At 42.2% G+C, this 20,168-nt stretch overlaps 1 protein-coding gene across 2 annotated transcripts; it reads left to right on the plus strand.

The window, feature by feature from the left end:
* The first annotated feature begins 1,581 nt into the window (after positions 1-1,581).
* otol1b (otolin 1b) lies at positions 1,582-19,882 on the plus strand. Of its 2 annotated transcripts, XM_087283259.1 has the most exons (5): positions 1,582-1,759; positions 11,985-12,394; positions 14,976-15,065; positions 15,156-15,227; positions 15,323-19,882. In XM_087283259.1, the coding sequence occupies exons 2-5, from the start codon at positions 11,992-11,994 to the stop codon at positions 16,204-16,206; spliced, it is 1,449 nt and encodes a 482-aa protein (XP_087139385.1). In that variant the 5' UTR covers positions 1,582-1,759; positions 11,985-11,991; the 3' UTR covers positions 16,207-19,882. The 2 variants fall into 2 exon arrangements, with proteins under 2 accessions (XP_087139385.1, NP_001296385.2); NM_001309456.2 differs by lacking the exon at positions 1,582-1,759 and having other exon boundaries at positions 11,951-12,394; positions 15,323-17,148.
* Positions 19,883-20,168: the final 286 nt, after the last annotated feature.

Below are 20,168 nucleotides of genomic sequence, written 5' to 3' on the forward strand. Positions count from 1 at the left end.
TCTGACAGACTGAATCTGTTGGTCTTGATCTGGTAGACTAAATCTGGTGGTCTGGATCTGGCTGTCTGGATCTGGCGGTCTGGATCTGGCGGTCTGGATCTGGCGGTCTGGATCTGGCTGGATCTGGTGGTCTGGATCTGGCGGTCAGGATCTGGCGGTCTGGATCTGGCGTTCTGCATCTAGCGGTCTGGATCTGACGGTCTGGATCTGTCGATCTGGATCTGACAGACTGAATCTGTTGGTCTTGATCTGGTGGTCTGGATCTGGCTGTCTGGATCTGGCTGTCTGGATCTGGCGGTCTGGATCTAGTGGTCTGTATCTGGTGGTCTAGATCAGGCGGTCTGGATCTGCCGGTCAGGATATGGGGGTCTGGATCTTGTGGTCTGGATCTAGTGGTCTGGATCTAAAGGTCTATATCTGGTGGTCTGGATTGGATGGTCTGGATCTGGTGGTCTAGATCGGGTGATCTGGATCTGGTGGTCTGGATCTGGCAGTCTGGATCTGGTGGTGTGGATCTGGTGGTCTGGATCTAATAGTCTAAATTTGGCGTTGTGGATCTGGTGATCTGGATCTGGTGGTCTGGATCTGGTGATCTGGATCTGGTGGTCTGGATCTGGTGGTCTAAATCTGGTGGCCTGGATCTGGTGATCTGGATCTGGTGATCTGGATCTGGTGGTCTGGATCTGGTGATCTGGTGGTCTGGATCTGGCGGTCTGGATAAAGTGAAAAGAGCATCCGCTGCATAAAGCATATGCTAGTTCATTCCACTGTGGTATCCCCTAAAAAATAAGGGACTAAGCCAAAGGAAAATTAATGCATGAAATTTAAAATGTAGGCACAAAACATGTTGTGAACGAGATGTACACACTTACCGGCCACTTTATTAGGTACACCTGTCCAACTGCTTGTTAACGCCACAGCTTACCTAAGTATTGCTGCTGACCATGTCCATCCCTTTATGAGCACAGTGTCTCCATCTTCTGATGGCTTCTTCCAGCAGGATAACGCACCATGTCATTAAGCGCCAATCACCTTAGACGACTTTCTTAAACATGACAATGAGTTCACTGTACTCAAATGGCCTCCACAGTCACCAGAGCTCAATCCAATAGAATGACTCGCATCATGCAATAGGGGCTCCAACCCAGTACTAGTAAGGTGTACCTAATAAAGTGGCCGGTGAGTGTATGTGATTTATTAAAATAAGAGCTTTTGTTAAATAACAAGTGTCCAGACCTACTGTGGCAGTGTTTAAGACATTGAGAAGCAATAAATATTTCTTTAGAAGTCTACAATTGGGTTTAACAGCTGCAGAAATAAGCCTATTCAAGGAGAGTTGGTGCTCTTTTGTGCTGGAGGTGTGAATAAATAATTTCCTATCAGTTAAGCAGGAACTATCTCAAACAAAAGCCTACAAAACTGTTCCACTATTATGGCAGAGGGAATGAAAGAAAGGGGAAAAAAAGGGGGATAAAGTGGGAATGGGAAGGACGAGCAGGTGAATAGAGTGCACAGTGTTCTGTGGGCTTGGGTCAGGTTTCTGGGTCAGTTCTGGTAACACCGCTGCCCAGCACTTTGTTCAAGTTCAGTCTGGGTGACTGCGAATGTGAAGCACTGGGCCAGAACCGTAGTACACACCCCTGCTTTACTCTGAACACGCACACACACACACACACACCTGTCCAGCATCTCCAGAGTTTCGAGCTCAGACAGAATAAAGCAGCCGCTGCCTCAGGACACAAGACAAGCCTGCTGTCTGGTAAACACTTTTACTGATGCTTTCCATTTAATCTCTAGATGTAGTGATTGAAATACTTAAAGTTTGTGATTCAGTTTCTCACAGCTGTGTGTTATGTTACATTAAATCCAATTCTAAATCTCGGATAACTGGATGCATTGGCACGTCTGTTGAATCGAATGTGTAATTTACAACTGCTATAGTACATCTAGGTGTGTTTGTGTTGGAGATTCATTTGTTGGAGATACTTTAGAGTAAATTTCACGATTGTTTAGCTGTGCTGTGCATCATTTATTTACATTAAATGCATTTTTACATCTCTGATAACTGGGTGCATTGGTATGTCTGTTGAATATGATGTGTAATTTACACTACAACAAAAGTCTTGTCACTTATCCAAGTTTTAGGAACAAACAATTCTAACTTGACTTCTAGTTGATCATTTGGTGTCAGAAGTGTCTCTATGAAAGGTGAAGGCCTCTAGATTTTGCTTATTTGAGCTCAATAAAATCTGATCATGCCTTGATTATTAATGATTTGATGAGGACAGTGCGGTCTGACTCTGCTCAGACTAAAGTCTCATCACTGAACAGGAATAATGTCCAGTATAGAATATAAAGTCCTGCTGCAGTGGAGACAGAATGAATATTGTGTCTGACTCCATCATGAGCTTGGAGGACTGCATCCATACATCTCTGACATGACTCACATCACTGATTAATAAAGTCATCTGGAATGAAGAAGAAAGCCTTCTTGCAGGACTCACAGAGTTCATCGAGATCTTTTGGATTCATCTTCAATGCCTCCTCCTTCATCTTATGCTCAATAATGTTCATGTCTGGTGACTGGGCTGGCCAATCCTGGAGCACTCTCTGCTTTCAGGAGCTTTGATTTGGAGGCTGAAGTATGAGAAGGAGCACTATCCTGCTGGAGAATTGTCCCTCTCCTGTGGTTTGTAATGTAATGGGCAGCACAGATGTCTTGATACCTCAGGCTGTTGATGTTGATCATCCACTCTGCAGATCTCTCGCATGATGAACCCCAAACCATGATTTCTCCTTCACCAAACTTGACTGATTTCTGTGAGAATCTTGAGTCCATGTGAGCAGTATTGGTGATGATTGGGATGCAGATCAGCAGATGATTCAGCAGAGAAATCCACCTTCCGACACTTTTCCAAATGATAGAAGTCTAGTAATTACTGTCGCTCCTACAACTGGGATCCACCACAAGACTTTTGTCAGGTAGTGTGCAATTGCTGTGGTACATCTAAGAGTATTTTTGTTGGAGATTCTTTAGGGTTAGGTAAATCTGCGTGTTTAATGTGCTTTTATTTTGTCATGTTCCTAACTGGGGCATTTTAAAAACTCCAAAAGGGGATTTCTACGTTGAATAATGACAGTAAATAAAAACAATTATTACGTGTAATTCATTGGGAGTACATGCAAAAGGCTACTCGTGAATTTATCACTGGATTACTTCAAATGATCTAAGGAAGTTTTGACTATTTTGACCGTTTCTTTAACAGATATTGCAACTACATGCCAACTAATTCCTATTCAATTATCAGTACACTGTAAAAGAAATCTGAAATTTTACTGCTTATTTCCGACAGCTGGGCTGCAGAAAAAAAAAAAAAAAACGACCATTAAATTATAGAAATTGTAAAAAATAAAACATTAACTGTAAAATAATGAACATTAAAATACAGAAATTTCCTTAAATTTAAATTTTGGTAAATTTCTGTAATCCAACCTCTGTTAATTTATGGTAAATTTCTGTAATTTAACGGACGTTATTTTACGATTTTTTTTACGGCACCCCAAAATTACGTTTTTTTTTTTTGTTTGTTTTTGTTTTACAGTGTAGACTTGCAGGGTTAGAGTAAGTCTAAGTTGACATTTACTTTCAAAGTGTCTGTAATCAGGAGAAAGTCTATTGGTGGAGCAGTGTCAATAGATATTAAACAGACAGTCTTGTAGATGGAGTGTAACTCATCAGTGTTTCCTCTAGGATTTTTTCCAGCTGTGGCGGCAGGCCTATTTTACACAGATCTGTCAACTACCTGTGGCGTTATTTCAATGACAAATGTTGTGAGCGCAGTATTAAGAGTCGAGATCGCATTTATGTAATAGCCTACAAGCATGCGAACCTCTTTGCTTGCGCGCCGATTTCCTCTGCTCGTGCACGACCCCTCAAATATACGCTGCTCAAGCGCAGATCTTCTTGTGCGCTCTCTAATAAATGCTGCTAAGGTGCGATTTAGTGCGTTTATGTAGTGAGTATGTCTCCAGAATTTATTAGATTTGCTAGGAATATATATGAATTCCTCTAACAGACCTACAGAGCGGCATTAATGCGTCCTAAAGTAAAGAGAAATGGCTATATGTCGTGTATGCTTGCCTCACGCATCACGGATCTGTCAGTCAGCCAGTCAGCACATCCCCTTAAAGGTTAAAACAACGCACAGCACTACTACAGATAGAGAAAAGTTTGCGCTGTTATAATTCACTTCTCTTTTAATACGTTTGGAGCGATTATCAACCGCTATTAAAATCAACAACACGACTGAATGTTTTAAATGAAAAGTGGCAATGTAGCCATGGTGAGATCAATTTTGGCGTGCCGCCCCGCCATGCATACCATGCATAGTCAACAAAATATGTAAAAGGGACCTTCAAAATAACCCCATTTGTCTACTTTTTTACATAACCGTGATTTTACATAACCCTGTGAATCCAAAACTCTTCCAGTCTGTCTTGGGAATTTGAAGAGAGAGGTAAAAAAACCGTCCAAAAGCCTCTCTATTCCTGACAAGGTCATAGTGATCTCCATTAAAGGCTTACCAGCAGAGCACACAGCCTTAACCGTTACTAGAGACACCTCCAGCTCAGGTGACTCTTCAAATCTCCTTAAACGGGAGCAAACATGCTTTACAGCTAGCATGCATTCATGACACGATGCATTGATAAAGTGAATGTGCGACTCTTTATTTGAAATCGTAAACCTGCGGATCAAAGGATCATTCTAACTCAAAACCATCTATTTCTGTCCGCTCTGTTGCTCCTGATTGTGGAGCAGGGGCTCTGGGGTTGTATTGCGATACCGGCTCTGTGTCCTATGGTTTACCCTGTCTCGCTCCCATAAGGCTTTTCAGGAATTGGGGGGGGGGTCAGTGGCCCAGGCCTGTGTTCAGCAGAGCCTCTCTTTGCATGGGCAGGGGGTAAAGTGAGCACTATAGCTGGGTTTGTGTTGAATAGTGGAGTGACACCAGCAGGTCAAGGTGGAGTATAACCCTCCCTTACTCTCACGTTTCAGATGAATATCACCGCTGTACCTTGCCGAGGTCCATACCTTATTCTATAGGTCCAGTCTGAAATATAGGAGAGACTTTCAGAGTCTTTCAGCCAATGATAAACGTCCGCTGAAAGGTTTATGTGACTATTTTCAGTTCCATAAGGTTCCTTTAACAGCATCAATGCTGTAATGTAATTACAATACAATCAGTGTAATAGACTCAAGCATTTATTTAGTTATTCAAGCGTATATAGCAAAATTTCTCTGGTTTTGCTTGGCCCACATGCCACAGGGAATTACGGTACATGACTGGACCAAATCTGTCTTTCAGACAAGGGCCAAACACAGACCATATCTGGGCCAAGTCTCAGCCAAGTTAACAACTCATAACTGGGCCTGAAGTGGGCTAGATAGGTTGGTGTGTCATGATTGCAATGACATTGATAAACGCATGAAGCAATGCGATTTAGGCACACTATGGGCACGCTTTTCAGTGACCTGATTGGTAGAATATTTTTCTTTACTCAAAAATTATTGTAATTATTAATTATATTGTAATTATTGTATTTTAAATGTGGGTCGAGACTGGCCAAACTCACACAGCCCACATATCAATTTTTAAAATCTGGCCCAAATCTTGTGTGCCGCCTTAAAGACGGTGCCACCTCTGCCAAACCTGGCCCATGTTTGGCCCACATGCTGTATGCCAGTGCCGGATGAACACCTGCTGTGCCAGATTCATGCCAAATCTGGGCCAGAAGTCTTTGCTACTAGGGAGACTTGTCGTTATATTTGCACTATCTGTATTTTGTACTGTCTGGAGTCAGCACCTAAGCGTTTTACTCATTATAGCACACACGTGCTGCTGATGACGTGACAATAAAAGTGATTTGATTTGATTATTTAAACGCCTGGAAACTCTGTTAAAATACTGGAGTAAAATAAATTTCCACTTTTTAAAAACACGGTGTGAACAAATGTAATGTAATGCTGGGCTTCTTGTTTGGTCTGAGACCCACTTTATATCGTATATCAATCAGGTAGTGAAGATCATTGAATTTTAGGGTGCTTTCACACCTGCCTTGTTTAGGTCGATTGAATCACACTAGAGTTTGTTTCCCCTTTTGGTAGGGTTCGTTTGGGCAGGTGAGAATGCAGCAATCGTACTCGAGTGCGCACCAAAAGCGGACCAAACAAGTGTACCGAGACCTGCTTGAAGAGGTGGTCTCGGTACGCTTTTTAAACGAACCCTGGAGCGGTTTGTTTGTGGTGAGAATATGATCCGTACTAAAACAGGTCCAACCGCAAAAAGTACTGCGCGTTTTGGACTAATTCAGCTGCCGTAGGCCGTTGCACTGTGCATTATGGGATATGGAGGACAAATATTTGTTTACAGCGCTTTACCAACAGAGAGAGAGAGAGAGAGAGGGGAAAACATTAGCTGATGGATCGTTGGTAATATTTCCGCAAGATGAGCATGTCGCAGTTTAGCTAAAGTAATTCACGTCTCCTCCTGAAGTGACGAGCGATGCATTAAACACTGTTTTCCAGCCGCGGCCGCGCTTCATTCTCCAAATGTATAGTTTATCTAAAGCAGGGATACAATCAGCCAGCGCTGATTATTGCCCTTGGTCCGGACCAAATGAAGCGAACTACAGATGTGAAAGCACCCTAAAAGAGATCAGATCTTAGTTAAGTTTATTGATAAACTAATTTCGAGAGAATCACGTGATTATGATTGAACACGGCTGGTTCTGCATTAGCATGTATGATCCACCAATCAGGCCATTCCTAACCCAATATAAAGAGCCAGGGTTTCTCACTTCAGTCATCTTCGATTTGAAGAATCCCCCCTTCCACCCCTATCTCTTCACCTTTCCCTCAATAGGGCGGCATAGTGGGCCAGTGGTTAGCACTGTTGCCTCACAGCAAGAACATCACCGGTTCTAGTCCTTTAACAGGCCGGTGGTCGTTTCTGTATGTAGTTTGCATGTTCTTCCCGTGCTCGCATGGGTTTTCCCCAGGTTCTCCGGTTTCCTCCCACATTCCAAAAACATGCACTACAAGTGAATTGATCAATCTTAATTCAGCACTACAGTCAATCTCTCGTCCTGCAGCATATCTCTTCATAGCATTCAATTTTTAGTCATCAGTTTTTATCAAGGGGGAGTTGTCGAGATCTACCTGAGCTCAAGGCTCCCCTCTCGCCCTGCAAACGGAAGGCAGCCCAGGGCTCATGGACTTTTTGAGTTCAGGGCTCTCTCCCGGGACAGCATGCCAAACTTGCTTATAATCAATCATCAGCTAAGTGTCAACTCTTGAAAACAATGGCACAACAGTTCACTAGAAGCGCTTGGCCTGGCTGGCTGAAAATGAAAAGGCTGTGTGCATATATATATATATACCAGACGCTCTTTAAGGCTGTTTTTCAGCATCATTAATTCCAGAGGTCATAGGATGTGATGACAGAGATGTTAAAGAAGAAGATGAACACACATTTGAGCTATGTTTCTTTAAAATATAAATAAGACTGGCACATTCTGTACTATAAAGGCCTGTTCAGATCAGGCAACTGTGAATATAAATATAACAGTACATTTATATTTGCGTCTACATAAACAATTGATACGTGATGATGCCAACCATTGAAGACTTCAAGGAAAACGTAAACACTAACAACCCCAAATCAGAAAAAGTTGGAGCCACAACTTAATAAAAAAGAAAGTAGTGATTTCTAAATTTACTTTGACTTGATTTTTTATGACAAACCTAAAAAACTAAACACGTGTTCCTGTTTTGGTTCGTGCAACACATTTCAAAAACAGTTGTATCAGTAAAGCATTTGCCACTTTGTAATGTCGCCGTTCCTTTTCACAACACTTTAAAGACGTTTAGGGACTGAAGACAGCAAGTGATGAAGTGTTTCAGGTGTAGTTTTGTCCTATTCTTCCTGCAAACAAGTCTTAAGGTGGGCAACAGTATGTGGTCTTCAGTGTCATGTTTTGTGCTTTAGAATGCGCCACACATTCTCTATTGGAGACAGGTCGGGACTGCAGGCAGGCCAGTCAAGTGCCTGTAATCTCTTCCTCCACAGCCAGGACTTTGTAATGTGTGCAGAATGTGCTTATTCTTGTTGGAATATGCCTGGAAAGGAGGGCAGCAAATTGTGCTCCAAATTATCTCTGTACTTTTCAGCATTAATGGTGCACCACAGAAGAGCAAGTTACCCTGGCTTTTGGACTTGCTGGTAACAGTCTTAAGGATCCTTTTCTTCTTTGTTCCAGAGCACACTGCGTCCATTTCTTCCTAAAAATACCTGAAATACTGATTCATCTGACCACAGTACACGTCTCCAGTGTGTGATGGTCCCTCCCTGATGACTCGGAGCCCAGAGAAGTCCACAGCGCTTCTGGACACTGTTAACATAGGGCTTCCTTTTGGCACAGTACAGTTTTAACTGGCATTTGTGAATGTAACTTTGTATTGTGGTACTTGACAAAGGTTTGCCACAGTAGTCCTGAACCCATGTGATGATTTAGCTTCTAATGATGCCTTCTAAACCTTAACCAGCCTGGTTTAGGATAGACATAGTTGGTTTTGGCGGGTCAAGCTGGTTTTAGAGGGGGTTTTGCTATTTCCAAGCTGATTTCAGACATTTCCAGCCTGGTCTAAGCTGGTCAGGCTGGAAAACGACCTGATAAAACCAGCTTGACCAGCCTGGTTTAAGATGGACATAGCTGGTTTTGGCTGGTCAAGTTGGTTTTAGAGGGGTTTTGGCCATTTCCAGGCTGGTTTAAGACATTTCCAGCCAGACATTTACAAGTAAATGACCAGCTAAAACTATCTAAAACCAGATTTACCAGCCTGGTTTAAGATGAACATAGCTGGTTTTGGCTGGTCAAGTTGGTTTTAGAGGGTTTTTTGCCATTTCCAGGCTGGTTTAAGACATTTCCAGCCTGGTCTTAGCTGGTCAGGTTGGAAAAAGACCTGCTAAAACCAGCTTGACCAGCCTGGTTTAAGATAGACATAGTTGGTTTTAGCGGGTCAAACTGGTTTTAGAGGGGGTTTTGCCATTTCCAAGCTGATTTCAGACATTTCCAGCCTGATCTAATCTGGTCAAGCTGGAAAATGACCTGCTAAAACCAGCTTGACCAGCCTGGTTTAAGATGGACATAGCTGGTTTTGGCTGGTCAAGTTGGTTTTAGAGGGGTTTAGGCCATTTCCAGGCTGGTTTAAAACATTTCCAGCCTAGTCTTAGCTGGTCAGGTTGGAAAAAGACCTGCTAAAACCAGCTTGACCAGCCTGGTTTAAGATGGACATAACTGGTTTTTGCTGGTCAAGCTGGTTTTAGAGGGGTTTTGGCCATTTCCAGGCTGGTTTCAAATATTTCCAACCAGACATTTCCAGGTAAATGACCAGCTAAAACTATCTAAAACCAGCTTGACCAGCCTGGTTTAATTAGGAGATATCTGTTTTTTCTGGTTAAGCTGGTTTAAGATGGTCATCTCCCAGCCTGATCAGCTAAAACCAGGACGGCAAAGTCTGAAACCAGCCTGAAAATGGCCAAAACTGGTCTAAAACTAGGCTGGTCAACCAGCTAAAACTAGCTAACCAGCTTAGTTTATGCTGCTTTTTTCAGCAGGGAAAGGTAAACAGTAAATTAATATTTTCTCTTCTTACAGAATTCTAGTAATGACTTGTTTGTAGTGTGATCAACGTTTGAGCTAGCTGTATATGACTTTGGAAGCAGCTCGTAACACTTTAATAATATTTGCAAATTGAATGAAGTAAACAAAATGACTCTATGAATAAAATTCAAAGGTCTGAGTCAGTAAAATGATTCCCTTTAATATCTCTGAAGATGAATGACGGGGGGTTAAAAAGACAAAGGGGGAGTAATTAATAAGAGAATTATACATTTTGAGTGAACTAACCCTTTAAATTCAAAAGGTTGTGTGCGAATGTCTAACGTAAGACACACACACACACACACACTAAGCTGGTCATGGTCGCTGGCTGCCAGTAGCCTTCATTTTACCTCAAAAGCAGCTTCTTTAGATTAGCCATTTCCCTCCAGAAAACAGGCTGAAGTGAGCTCCTGAGATTATCGCTGCTCTTTTGGACAAAAGCTTTTTTGGAGTGACACCAAACAGATTGGAATGAGACTCTGATTTCCTGACTGAGTCCGTTATATTCAGCTGGCAGGTTCTGGACTCACCGAATGCTACAGAAATCCAGAATCGCATATCATATCTTCACAAACTACTCCAGACTGAGAATGAAGTTTCGATAATCAGTCTATAAGGTGTTGTTGTGTGTATGAAGGCTGCGTGTTTGGCACCCGTCCATCCATTAGTGCATCCAGAGAGTTGCTGAAGAAATTCTCCCTGGATCATGTGTCACGTCGCCTCCTGGTCCAGCTGCCAGACTGCTATTTTTTTTTTTCTGTCCCCGTTTGCTACTGGTTGGATGGCTCGATTCATGAGGGTCCAGTATTCTATGTCACAAAAGCGCCACACATTAGACACGTAAAGAAATGTGACCACTGTGCCGAGGTTCTAGATAGTCTGCTATAGAGTCTGCCTGAGAACGCACTTTCGCTCTCTTCTCATGTGCTTCTCACTATGACTCTCTTCTCTTACAGGTGGAGCAGCTTCAGGCTATCACACTTCATATTTATTTCATTATTCCCTAACTTGCCTAATTAACCAAGTTAAGCCTTTTGATTGTCACTTTAAGCAGAATAATAGTGTCTTGAAGAATATCTAGTCTAATATTATGTGCTGTCATCATGACAAAGAGAAAATAATTCAGTTATTAGAAATTAGTTATTAGGCTGGCTTGAGAAACAAGCCAGACTACTGAAATCCTATTTAAACTTATTATTTTTTTTATATATTATTCTTCTTCTTCTGAGACTAAAATTCAAAATCTATCTCCTCCTAGAGCTTTCGAGCTATGACCCCCAAACTCACACCAGACCTCCAAACTATTCTGACTCGGTGTGCCATATCTTTTCCGACTGATCCGACTTACAATTTTCCGAAAAACGTCCCGGGACCGTCTGAAAAATCCCATAGACTTGACATTGGATCAAACTTTGTGACCTCATAACTCTGCATCAGACTGTCACACAGACTTCTAACTGGGCGCATTTAACTCAGACTACCTAACTGCCAATAACTGATGAGGTTTTAACTTTCTGGCCACGCCCTAGCAACCACTTTTGGACCCTAGAAACTGTCCCATAGACTTCCATTCAAAGAACTGTCATTGACTTAACATGGGATCAAACTTTGTGAGCTCATAACTCTGCATCAGACTGTCCACCAGACTAATGGCTGAGCTCATTTAACTTAGACTACTAAACTGCCAATAACTGATGAGCTTTTAACTTTCTAGCCACACCCTAACTACCAGATACTGCACCCTAGCAACAACTGTCCCATAGACTTTTATTGCAAAAGACTGTCATTGACTTAACAATAGATCTAACTTTGTGACCTCAAAACTATCTATCTTTTTTCAAACTGCTTTTATCTATCTATCTATCTATCTATCTATCTATCTATCTATCTATCTATCTATCTATCTATCTATCTATCTATCTATCTATCTATCTATCTATCTATCTATCTATCTATCTTCGTTTCATACTTTTTAAAACTGTTCAAATTAAACAAACTATTTCCAACAGAGTTTCTCAAGCCAGCCTAAAGTTTGTCTCGACGAACTTTAATAATCTAGTTAAAACTATTATGATTAGAAATGAGTAAAAGAAATCTCTATGTTAAACAGAAAATGTAGAGGGGGTGAATAATTCTGACTACAAGTGTACTCCTGTGGCTTCCACCACCTTTACACATTAATGTAAATAAATTGCATTAGTCCAATCAGACTTGACGTATGAGGTTTTATGAATGCTCTCATCTCTCCTCTTTCTCGACAGACAGAAAATGGGGATGTTCTGTCCACGCTCCGTCTTGGTAACTGTTTTGGCACTGACCTTTATAATCCTGTGCGACACATTCAAACCCACTCAGAGGCCAAAGTATCAGTACACCAAGAAACCCCCTAGAGAGGTGGTCCAAACCACCACATATGCAGGAAAGCCTACGGTCACAGCACGGATTGTGGACTACACGAAAACACGAGAGCAGCGCACCCCTGTGTACGTGACAGAGAGCACTACAGTGACTGCTGACAGCTACATAGACTACCCTACAGACACCAGCGCATCTCCCACCGCAGCCAAAGACAACTACACGCTAGACTACAACGAATGCTACTTCAACTTCTGCGAGTGCTGCCCACCGGAGAAAGGCCCACAAGGATTCAAAGGAGACATGGGACTGCCAGGTTAGCCAAGTCAAGTCATCCCTATTTATATAAGTTAATAGAGGGTTTTTTCATGTCTCTCTGGAATACAATGATTTTATTAACACAGGCTCATTCAGGGAGGTCAGAGCCAGCTCTAAATGTGTGGGACTTGGGCTTTAAGTGTTGATTTTTCATTTATTTAATGTCTTGTACATGACAAAGAGTCCAACCCATTGTGTTTTAGAAATGTCCTCACTTGCCACATTAAATGCAACCTCACAGTAACCTGATGTGTTTTATTAGCATCTACTACCCCTACACCAACCCTAAACTCAACTTCACAGTAACCTGATGTGTTTTATTAGCATCTACTACCCCTATACCAACCCTAAACCCGACCTCACAGTAACCTGATGTGTTTTATTAGCATCTACTACCCCTATACCAACCCTAAACTCAACCTCACAGTAACCTGATGTGTTTTATTAGCATCTACGACCCCTACACCAACCCTAAACTCAACCTCACAGTAACCTGATGTGTTTTATTAGCATCTACTACTCCTACACCAACCCTAAACTCAACCTCACAGTAACCTGATGTGTTTTATTAGCATCTACGACCCCTACACCAACCCTAAACTCAACCTCACAGTAACCTGATGTGTTTTATTAGCATCTACGACCCCTACACCAACCCTAAACTCAACCTCACAGTAACCTGATGTGTTTTATTAGCATCTACTACTCCTACACCAACCCTAAACTCAACCTCACAGTAACCTGATGTGTTTTATTAGCATCTACGACCCCTACACCAACCCTAAACTCAACCTCACAGTAACCTGATGTGTTTTATTAGCATCTACTACTCCTACACCAACCCTAAACTCAACCTCACAGTAACCTGATGTGTTTTATTAGCATCTACTACCCCTACACCAACCCTAAACTCAACCTTACAGTAACCTGATGTCTTTTATTAGCTTCTACTACCCCTACACCAACCCTAAACCTGACCTCACAGTAACCTGAAGTGTTTTATTAGCATCTACTACCCCTACACCAACCCTAAGCTCAACCTTAGGATGCTTTCACGTCTAGACTTTTGTTTCGGAACCTGTCTCGTTTGCCCAGGTAGCGCGGTTCGTTTGGCATATGTGAATCCAGCAATTGCGCTTGGATTCGCGCCAAAACAATCGCCTGAATGAGGTGGACTCAACTGATAAAGCGATATGATCAGAGCCTGGCTATATCACAGTGGTTTATGGATATGTAATAGGCATACGGCTATATGAAGATAGATTTATGAGTAGGGCAGGAGGTCATTCCAGACATCCCAAGTCTCCCGGAAGTTCCAGGAGTCTCCCGCAAATGCACAGAGACTCCTCGATGCCCGTAAACGGTAATCTCCCAGAAATCGCGCGTCTCCCTTCTAGTCCTCAAATATGTCGCACACCCTTCTCATCCCTCCCCACCGCATCCCTCCTCGCTCTTCAGACACGTCAGGCACACTCTGTCAAACCACACTACACCTACACCAACCCTAAACCCGACCTCACAGTAACCTGATGTGCTTTATTAGCACCTACTACACCAACCCTAAGCTCAACCTTAGGGTGCTTTCACGCCTAGACTTTTGTTTCAGAACCTGTCTCGTTTGCCCAGGTAGCGCGGTTCGTTTGGCATATGTGAATCCAGCAATTGAGCTCAGATCCGCGCCAAAACAAACAGGCTAAGATCGTCTGAATGGGGTGGTCTTGGCTCAATTGAAACGAACTCTGGAGTGGATCAATTGTTGTGAGAAAGTGATATGATCCGAGCCCGGCTATATGTGTTTTATTAGCACCTACTCCACCAACACCAACCCTAAACCCAACCTCACAGTAACCTGATGTGTTTTATTAGCATCTACTACCCCTACACCAACCCTAAACTCAACCTCACAGTAACCTGATGTGTTTTATTAGCATCTACTACCCCTACACCAACCCTAAGCGCAACCTTAGGGTGCTTTCATGCCTAGATTTTTGTTTAGGAACCTGTCTCGTTTGCCCAGGTAGCGCGATTTGTTTGGCATATGTGAATCCAGCAACTGAGCTCGGCTCTGTGCCAAAACAATCAGGCCGAGATCGCCTGAATGAGGTGTACTCAACTTGATTGAAACGAACTCTGGAGCGGATCGATTGTAGTGAGACAGCGATATGATTCGAGCCGGGCTATATCACAGTGGTTTATGGATATGTAATAGGCATACGGATATATGAAGAGTGAATTATGAGTAGGGCAGGAGGTCATTCCAGACATCCCAAGTTTCCCGGAAGTTCCGGGAGTCTCCCGCAAATGCACAGAGACTCCTGGATGCCAGTAAACGAGTGATAATCTCCCAGAAGTCTCGTGTCTCCCTTCCAGTCCTCAAATACGTCACACACCATTCTCATCCCTTCACACCGCATCCCTCCTCGCTCTTCAGGCACGTCACACACAACCTGTCAAACCACACTACACCTACACCAACCCTAAACTCAGCCTCACAGTAACCTGATGTGTTTTTATTAGCATCTACTACACCTACACCAACCCTAGACCCGACCTCACAGTTGTTTAACGCTATGTTGCAGGACCCCCAGGGGAAAAGGGAGCACCTGGACCAAGTGGTCTACCAGGCCCAATAGGGCCAAAGGGCAACTCAGGATCTAAAGGGGATAAAGGTAAGAGCTTAGGAAGTACATTATATAAATGGCATTATATCATTATATCTATAAAAATGCATGCTTGAGATGTCAAATGTAATGTATCAGGAGAGAAAGGTGATCAAGGAAACACAGGATTCGCTGGAACGCCAGGAAACCAGGGAAAGGCTGGAATGAAAGGTGAACGTAGAGGTCTATTAGATCCCTCTGGAAACACAAGTAAATGTTAAACCGAGTATAACAAATAAATGAAATCTTTATTTTTTACTAAACAGGTGAGATGGGTAATAAAGGTGAGAAGGGTGCTGCTGGCCTGCCAGGATTCAAAGGAGAAAAGGGAGAGAAGGGAGATCCCAACTTTAATGTGTCAAAAGGCGACCAGGGAGAGCCAGGCAAAGATGGACTTCCAGGACCCCAAGGCTCAGCTGGTGAAAAGGGTGAAAAGGGGGAGAGAGGAGAGTGCGGTTTGCTTGGCGACAGGGGCCAGAAAGGTGAGCCTGGGGACCCTGGGTTGCCAGGTGTGCGTGGAGATCCTGGTCCTTCTGGGCAACATGGCATGCATGGAAATCCAGGCATCACTGGAGAACGAGGGGAACCAGGAACTCCAGGACCAAAGGGTGAGCCGGGAATACAAGGGCCACCTGGAACCAAAGGCTTGAGAGGTCTCAGGGGAATCAAGGGTGACCGCGGCCCCCAGGGGAAGCGTGGAGATCGAGGCCTACGGGGAATGAAGGGTGCCATGGGTACAAGCGATTCGAGAATCAGATCCGCTTTCAGTGTTGGACTATATCCCAGCAAGTCTTTTCCTCCTTCAGGATTTCCAGTCCGCTTTGACAAGGTCTTCTACAATGGGGAAAATCATTACGACGTAGTCTCATGCAAATTCAACTGCAGCTACTCTGGAGTTTATGTGTTCTCCTACCAAATCACAGTGAGGAACAAACCACTACGTGCCTCTTTAGTGGTGAACGGGGTGCGCAAGGTACGCTCGAGGGACACTCTTCAACCTCAGGACATTGATCAGGCATCCAATCTAGTGATCCTGAAGCTGGATGTCGGAGACCAGGTATGGGTGGAGACGCTGAGAGACTGGAACGGTGTTTACTCCAGCAGTGAGGATGACAGCACCTTCTCTGGGTTCCTGCTTTACCCTGACTAACACTCTTTCCAAGGCTGAGGCTCTGTCCACACGAACACAGGTACTTTTTTTCTACACGGTTTCGGCTGTTTGTCCACATGACAGCACGGGTCAGGTGACTGAAACTTTCTGAAAACTCTGGTCAGGGTGAAGATTTTTCAAAACTCCGGGTACAGTGTGGACATGCGGATACTACAGCCAGAGTGTTTGCCTCATGACCTAAGCGTGAGCACTGTTTTCTCATTTCTGATTGGCCAACACACTTGGGTTCACACCAAACGCAAAATTCTGCACATTTGTGGCAAAACCATTGCATATTTTGCGACGTTCGCTCGCAGGATGGTTATCCACCTCTGTTCTCATGTTTGCATTGATTTGTATGCTATTTACTCGTGTTAATTCCCCATTTGGTGTGGACCCAGCATAAGTGTCATTATCGCCCCCTGTTGGTTCGGCATGCCCTCACCATGCATCACAGTGCACTTTTGCAGTTTTATGTGGACGGAGATTTTTTTAATAAAACGAAAGTAGGGAAAACCCCGCTTAAAACAATACCCGTGTACGTGTGGACATGAACTCAATCTACAACTGAACTTTACATGAAATTACGACCATTTTATGACCAATTTTGTGTAGTGTTACGACAGAGAGGCAGACGTGTACTGTTTTAATGAGCATCGGCCAACACTACTGATACTATTGTAACTACACCGGATTGTAATTTTACTGGACTTCATTAAGTCTAATTTACAAACGTGACCCTTAACCACAAAACCAGTCATATGTGTCAATTTTTGGAAAATACTTTATCTGAAAGCTGACAATTAAGCTTTCCATAGATGTATGGTTTGTTAGGGTAGAGCATTATTTGGTCAAGATACAACTACACTGCAAAAACAGGATGACTCAACATAAAATTGTAAGGCAACTTGCTTCCATAGACTGTAAAATATATGGACGTAGTCATATCCATAGGTTTCTGAAGAACCCAAAAAAGCTACGAGTAGGCGTGGCCAAACATCACAATTTTGTTCACCTGTCATCACACCAACTTGCAAACACTTCAGATATAGTCTGAGTTAGTAAATGAAAGTCTACTGATGAAATCCAGGCATTGTACTGTATGACAACGCTCCAGATGACTGTTCTAGAGCTAACACCTAATCAATCTGTCAGATTCTGGAGTGCATTACAGCTCTAAAGAACATTATAAATGATGAATTATCCTAAATAAAACAAATGCATTTATAGATATGGCATATAAGTATATAAGAAATGCACTCACGTGGGACATGGAGGCCACTTGAATGGTTTGCGAGCACAATTAAGTGCACACAGCATGCCATATCATCTGATAATTGAAGGAAATAATTGCAAAAGGCAACTGACTGTGTAAAGCCACATAAAACAACAAAAAAATGCCAAGTTCAGCGGCTAATCAGCCGGAATCAGCTGAGGTAAAGTGACGCGACCAGCGAGACCTAGCGGTCACTCAAGTGGCCACGCCCTTAATTATGCAGACTTAATATAACTTAAGTTATAAAAAACTTCACCCTCCTCACAGTTGTCATGAAGGCTAATATTAGCTGTATGCACCAAAGCCATCTTTTCTACCAGGCTGTAAACATGTTTTTATAAGCTGCAAAATTGCACAATTTAGCACTGCAGTCAGTGAACACCTGGATTTAATGGAGCCAGCCCCTAAAGGCGGGAAGATGAATTGCAGTTTCAGTTACTTCCGTATTGGCTTCACGAGGGAGAGCGCGGGGTTGCCCCTTGCTTGCTGCAGAGCTTTTTTGAGTTGACTCAACTTACATTATCAAGTGCAGTACTTGGGTTGAAAGTTGAGTCAACTCAAAAAAAGCTCTGCAGCAAGTTGCCTTACAATTTTGAGTTGAGTCAACTTTTTTTTTTTTTTTTAAGTGTATCTGTATATAAAAATCTGGAATCCGAGGCACAATAAAATCGAAATATTGAGAAAATCATCTTTAAATTTGAGCAAATTCAATTCTTAGCAATGCACATTACGAATGAAACGTAAAGTTTTGATATATTTACAGCAGAACACTTTCAAAATATTGTCATGGCACAAGATATTCACTTAATATTTAAAAGATTTTAAAAAACAATCATTTAGAATGTGTTTTTGGCTATCTTCAAAAATAAACCCATGCATCATAAGGTTTTATAGTCGCAATTTTTTTATTATTATTTAAGGACAGTCATTAAGTTACAATTCCTAAATGCTTCCATTAAAAGCTTAGTCTTCATGCAGTTAATCCGAGTTGTAGTATGCAGACTTTTTGTATACAGTCTTTATTTTACAGTCCCATCATATAATGTGTCTTTAACTACTGCATGCATCATAAATATATATGAATTATGAGTTACAATATATTTATTGTGTTTATGTTGTATTGCAAAACGCAGATGGCGAATGCTATTGCACACTGCAATCATTCAATTTAAGGTTCGGTTAGTCGTAGGTTTTATGGTGTGATTAAGAGTTTATAAGGGGTAGGTGTTGGCTCAACAGTGCAATTACAGATGTAAATACTGGAACTGATAACAGCTGTTATTAACTGTAATGTAGATGTTAATGAATACATTGTAAGTGCATCAACACAATAAGTGCATTGTATCAAATTATTAATTTACTCTGCCTGACAAAAGTCTTGTGGTGGATCCCAGTTGCAAGAGCAACAATAATTACTTGACTTCTATCATTTGGAAAAGTGTCAGAAGGTGGATTTCTCTGCTGAATCATCTGCCGATCTGCATCCCAATCATCACCAATACTGCTCACATGGACTCAAGATTCTCACAGAAATCAGTCAAGTTTGGTGAAGGAGACATCATGGTTTGGGGTTCATCATGCGAGAGATCTGCAGAGTGGATGATCAACATCAACAGCCTGAGGTATCAAGACATCTGTGCTGCCCATTACATTACAAACCACAGGAGAGGGACAATTCTCCAGCAGGATAGCGCTCCTTCTCATACTTCAGCCTCCACATCAAACCTCCTGAAAGCAGAGAAGGTCAAGCTGCTCCAGGATTGGCCACCCCAGTCACCAGATATGAACATTATTGAGCATGTCTGTGGTAAGATGACGGAGGAGGCGTTTAAGATAAACATTATTCCTGTTCAGTGATGAGACTTTAGTCTGAGCAGAGTCAGACCGCACTGTCCTCATCAAATCATTAATAATCAAGGCATGATCAGATTTTATTGAGCTCAAATAAGCAAAATCTAGAGGCCTTTACCTTTCATATTAGCCAGTTCTGACACCAAATCATCCACTAGAAGTCAACTTATTATTTGTTGTTCCTAAAACTTGTATAGGCGACAAGACTTCTGTCAGGTAGTGTATACCTTAGTCGATGATATTTTATACTTTAAATGAAGTGGGTTCTTATGTGCTCAGATTTTCATCATTTTGACCATAAAGGTCTGACTAAAGATCATCATTTCAACTTGTTACTGCCTCAATAAGCCTCTATAATATATATATTTTGAGTATTCCCCATCATATTTGAAGGACGGTATGCTTTGATGAAGAGCTAATCACTCGTAAGGTCAACAAAATATAACGTCAAATTATCTGCAATGTATAAAACACAAATCACAATGTAGGCTTTGGGTTGTTGGGTTTCTTAACACTTGTAATAAAATAAAGCAAGGAATATCACTTTGATTATGACGTATTTTTGTTGTTGTTTTTATTAAATGAAATCTCCCGCACTTTAAATGTGCATTTAGTTCAACACAGACTCATTCTGAAAAATCTGTATACGTTTCCGGAGATCATGAATTGTGTAGCCAGAGGAGCGTACGGCTGCATTTCGTCTTTAAAACGAACGCTACAGGGCGGTATGACGTATGATCCTTTTTTCGCTTATCAGCTGACTGATTTCCTCTTTATGGACGGCTTTCCCACTATTACTAGTTTGCCCAGTTAGCTCGCCATGTCGGCGGAATGA

The sequence above is a fragment of the Danio rerio genome, chromosome 15 (assembly GCF_052040795.2).
Source record: "Danio rerio strain M-AB ecotype USA chromosome 15, GRCz13ab, whole genome shotgun sequence".
NCBI lineage: Eukaryota > Metazoa > Chordata > Actinopteri > Cypriniformes > Danionidae > Danio > Danio rerio.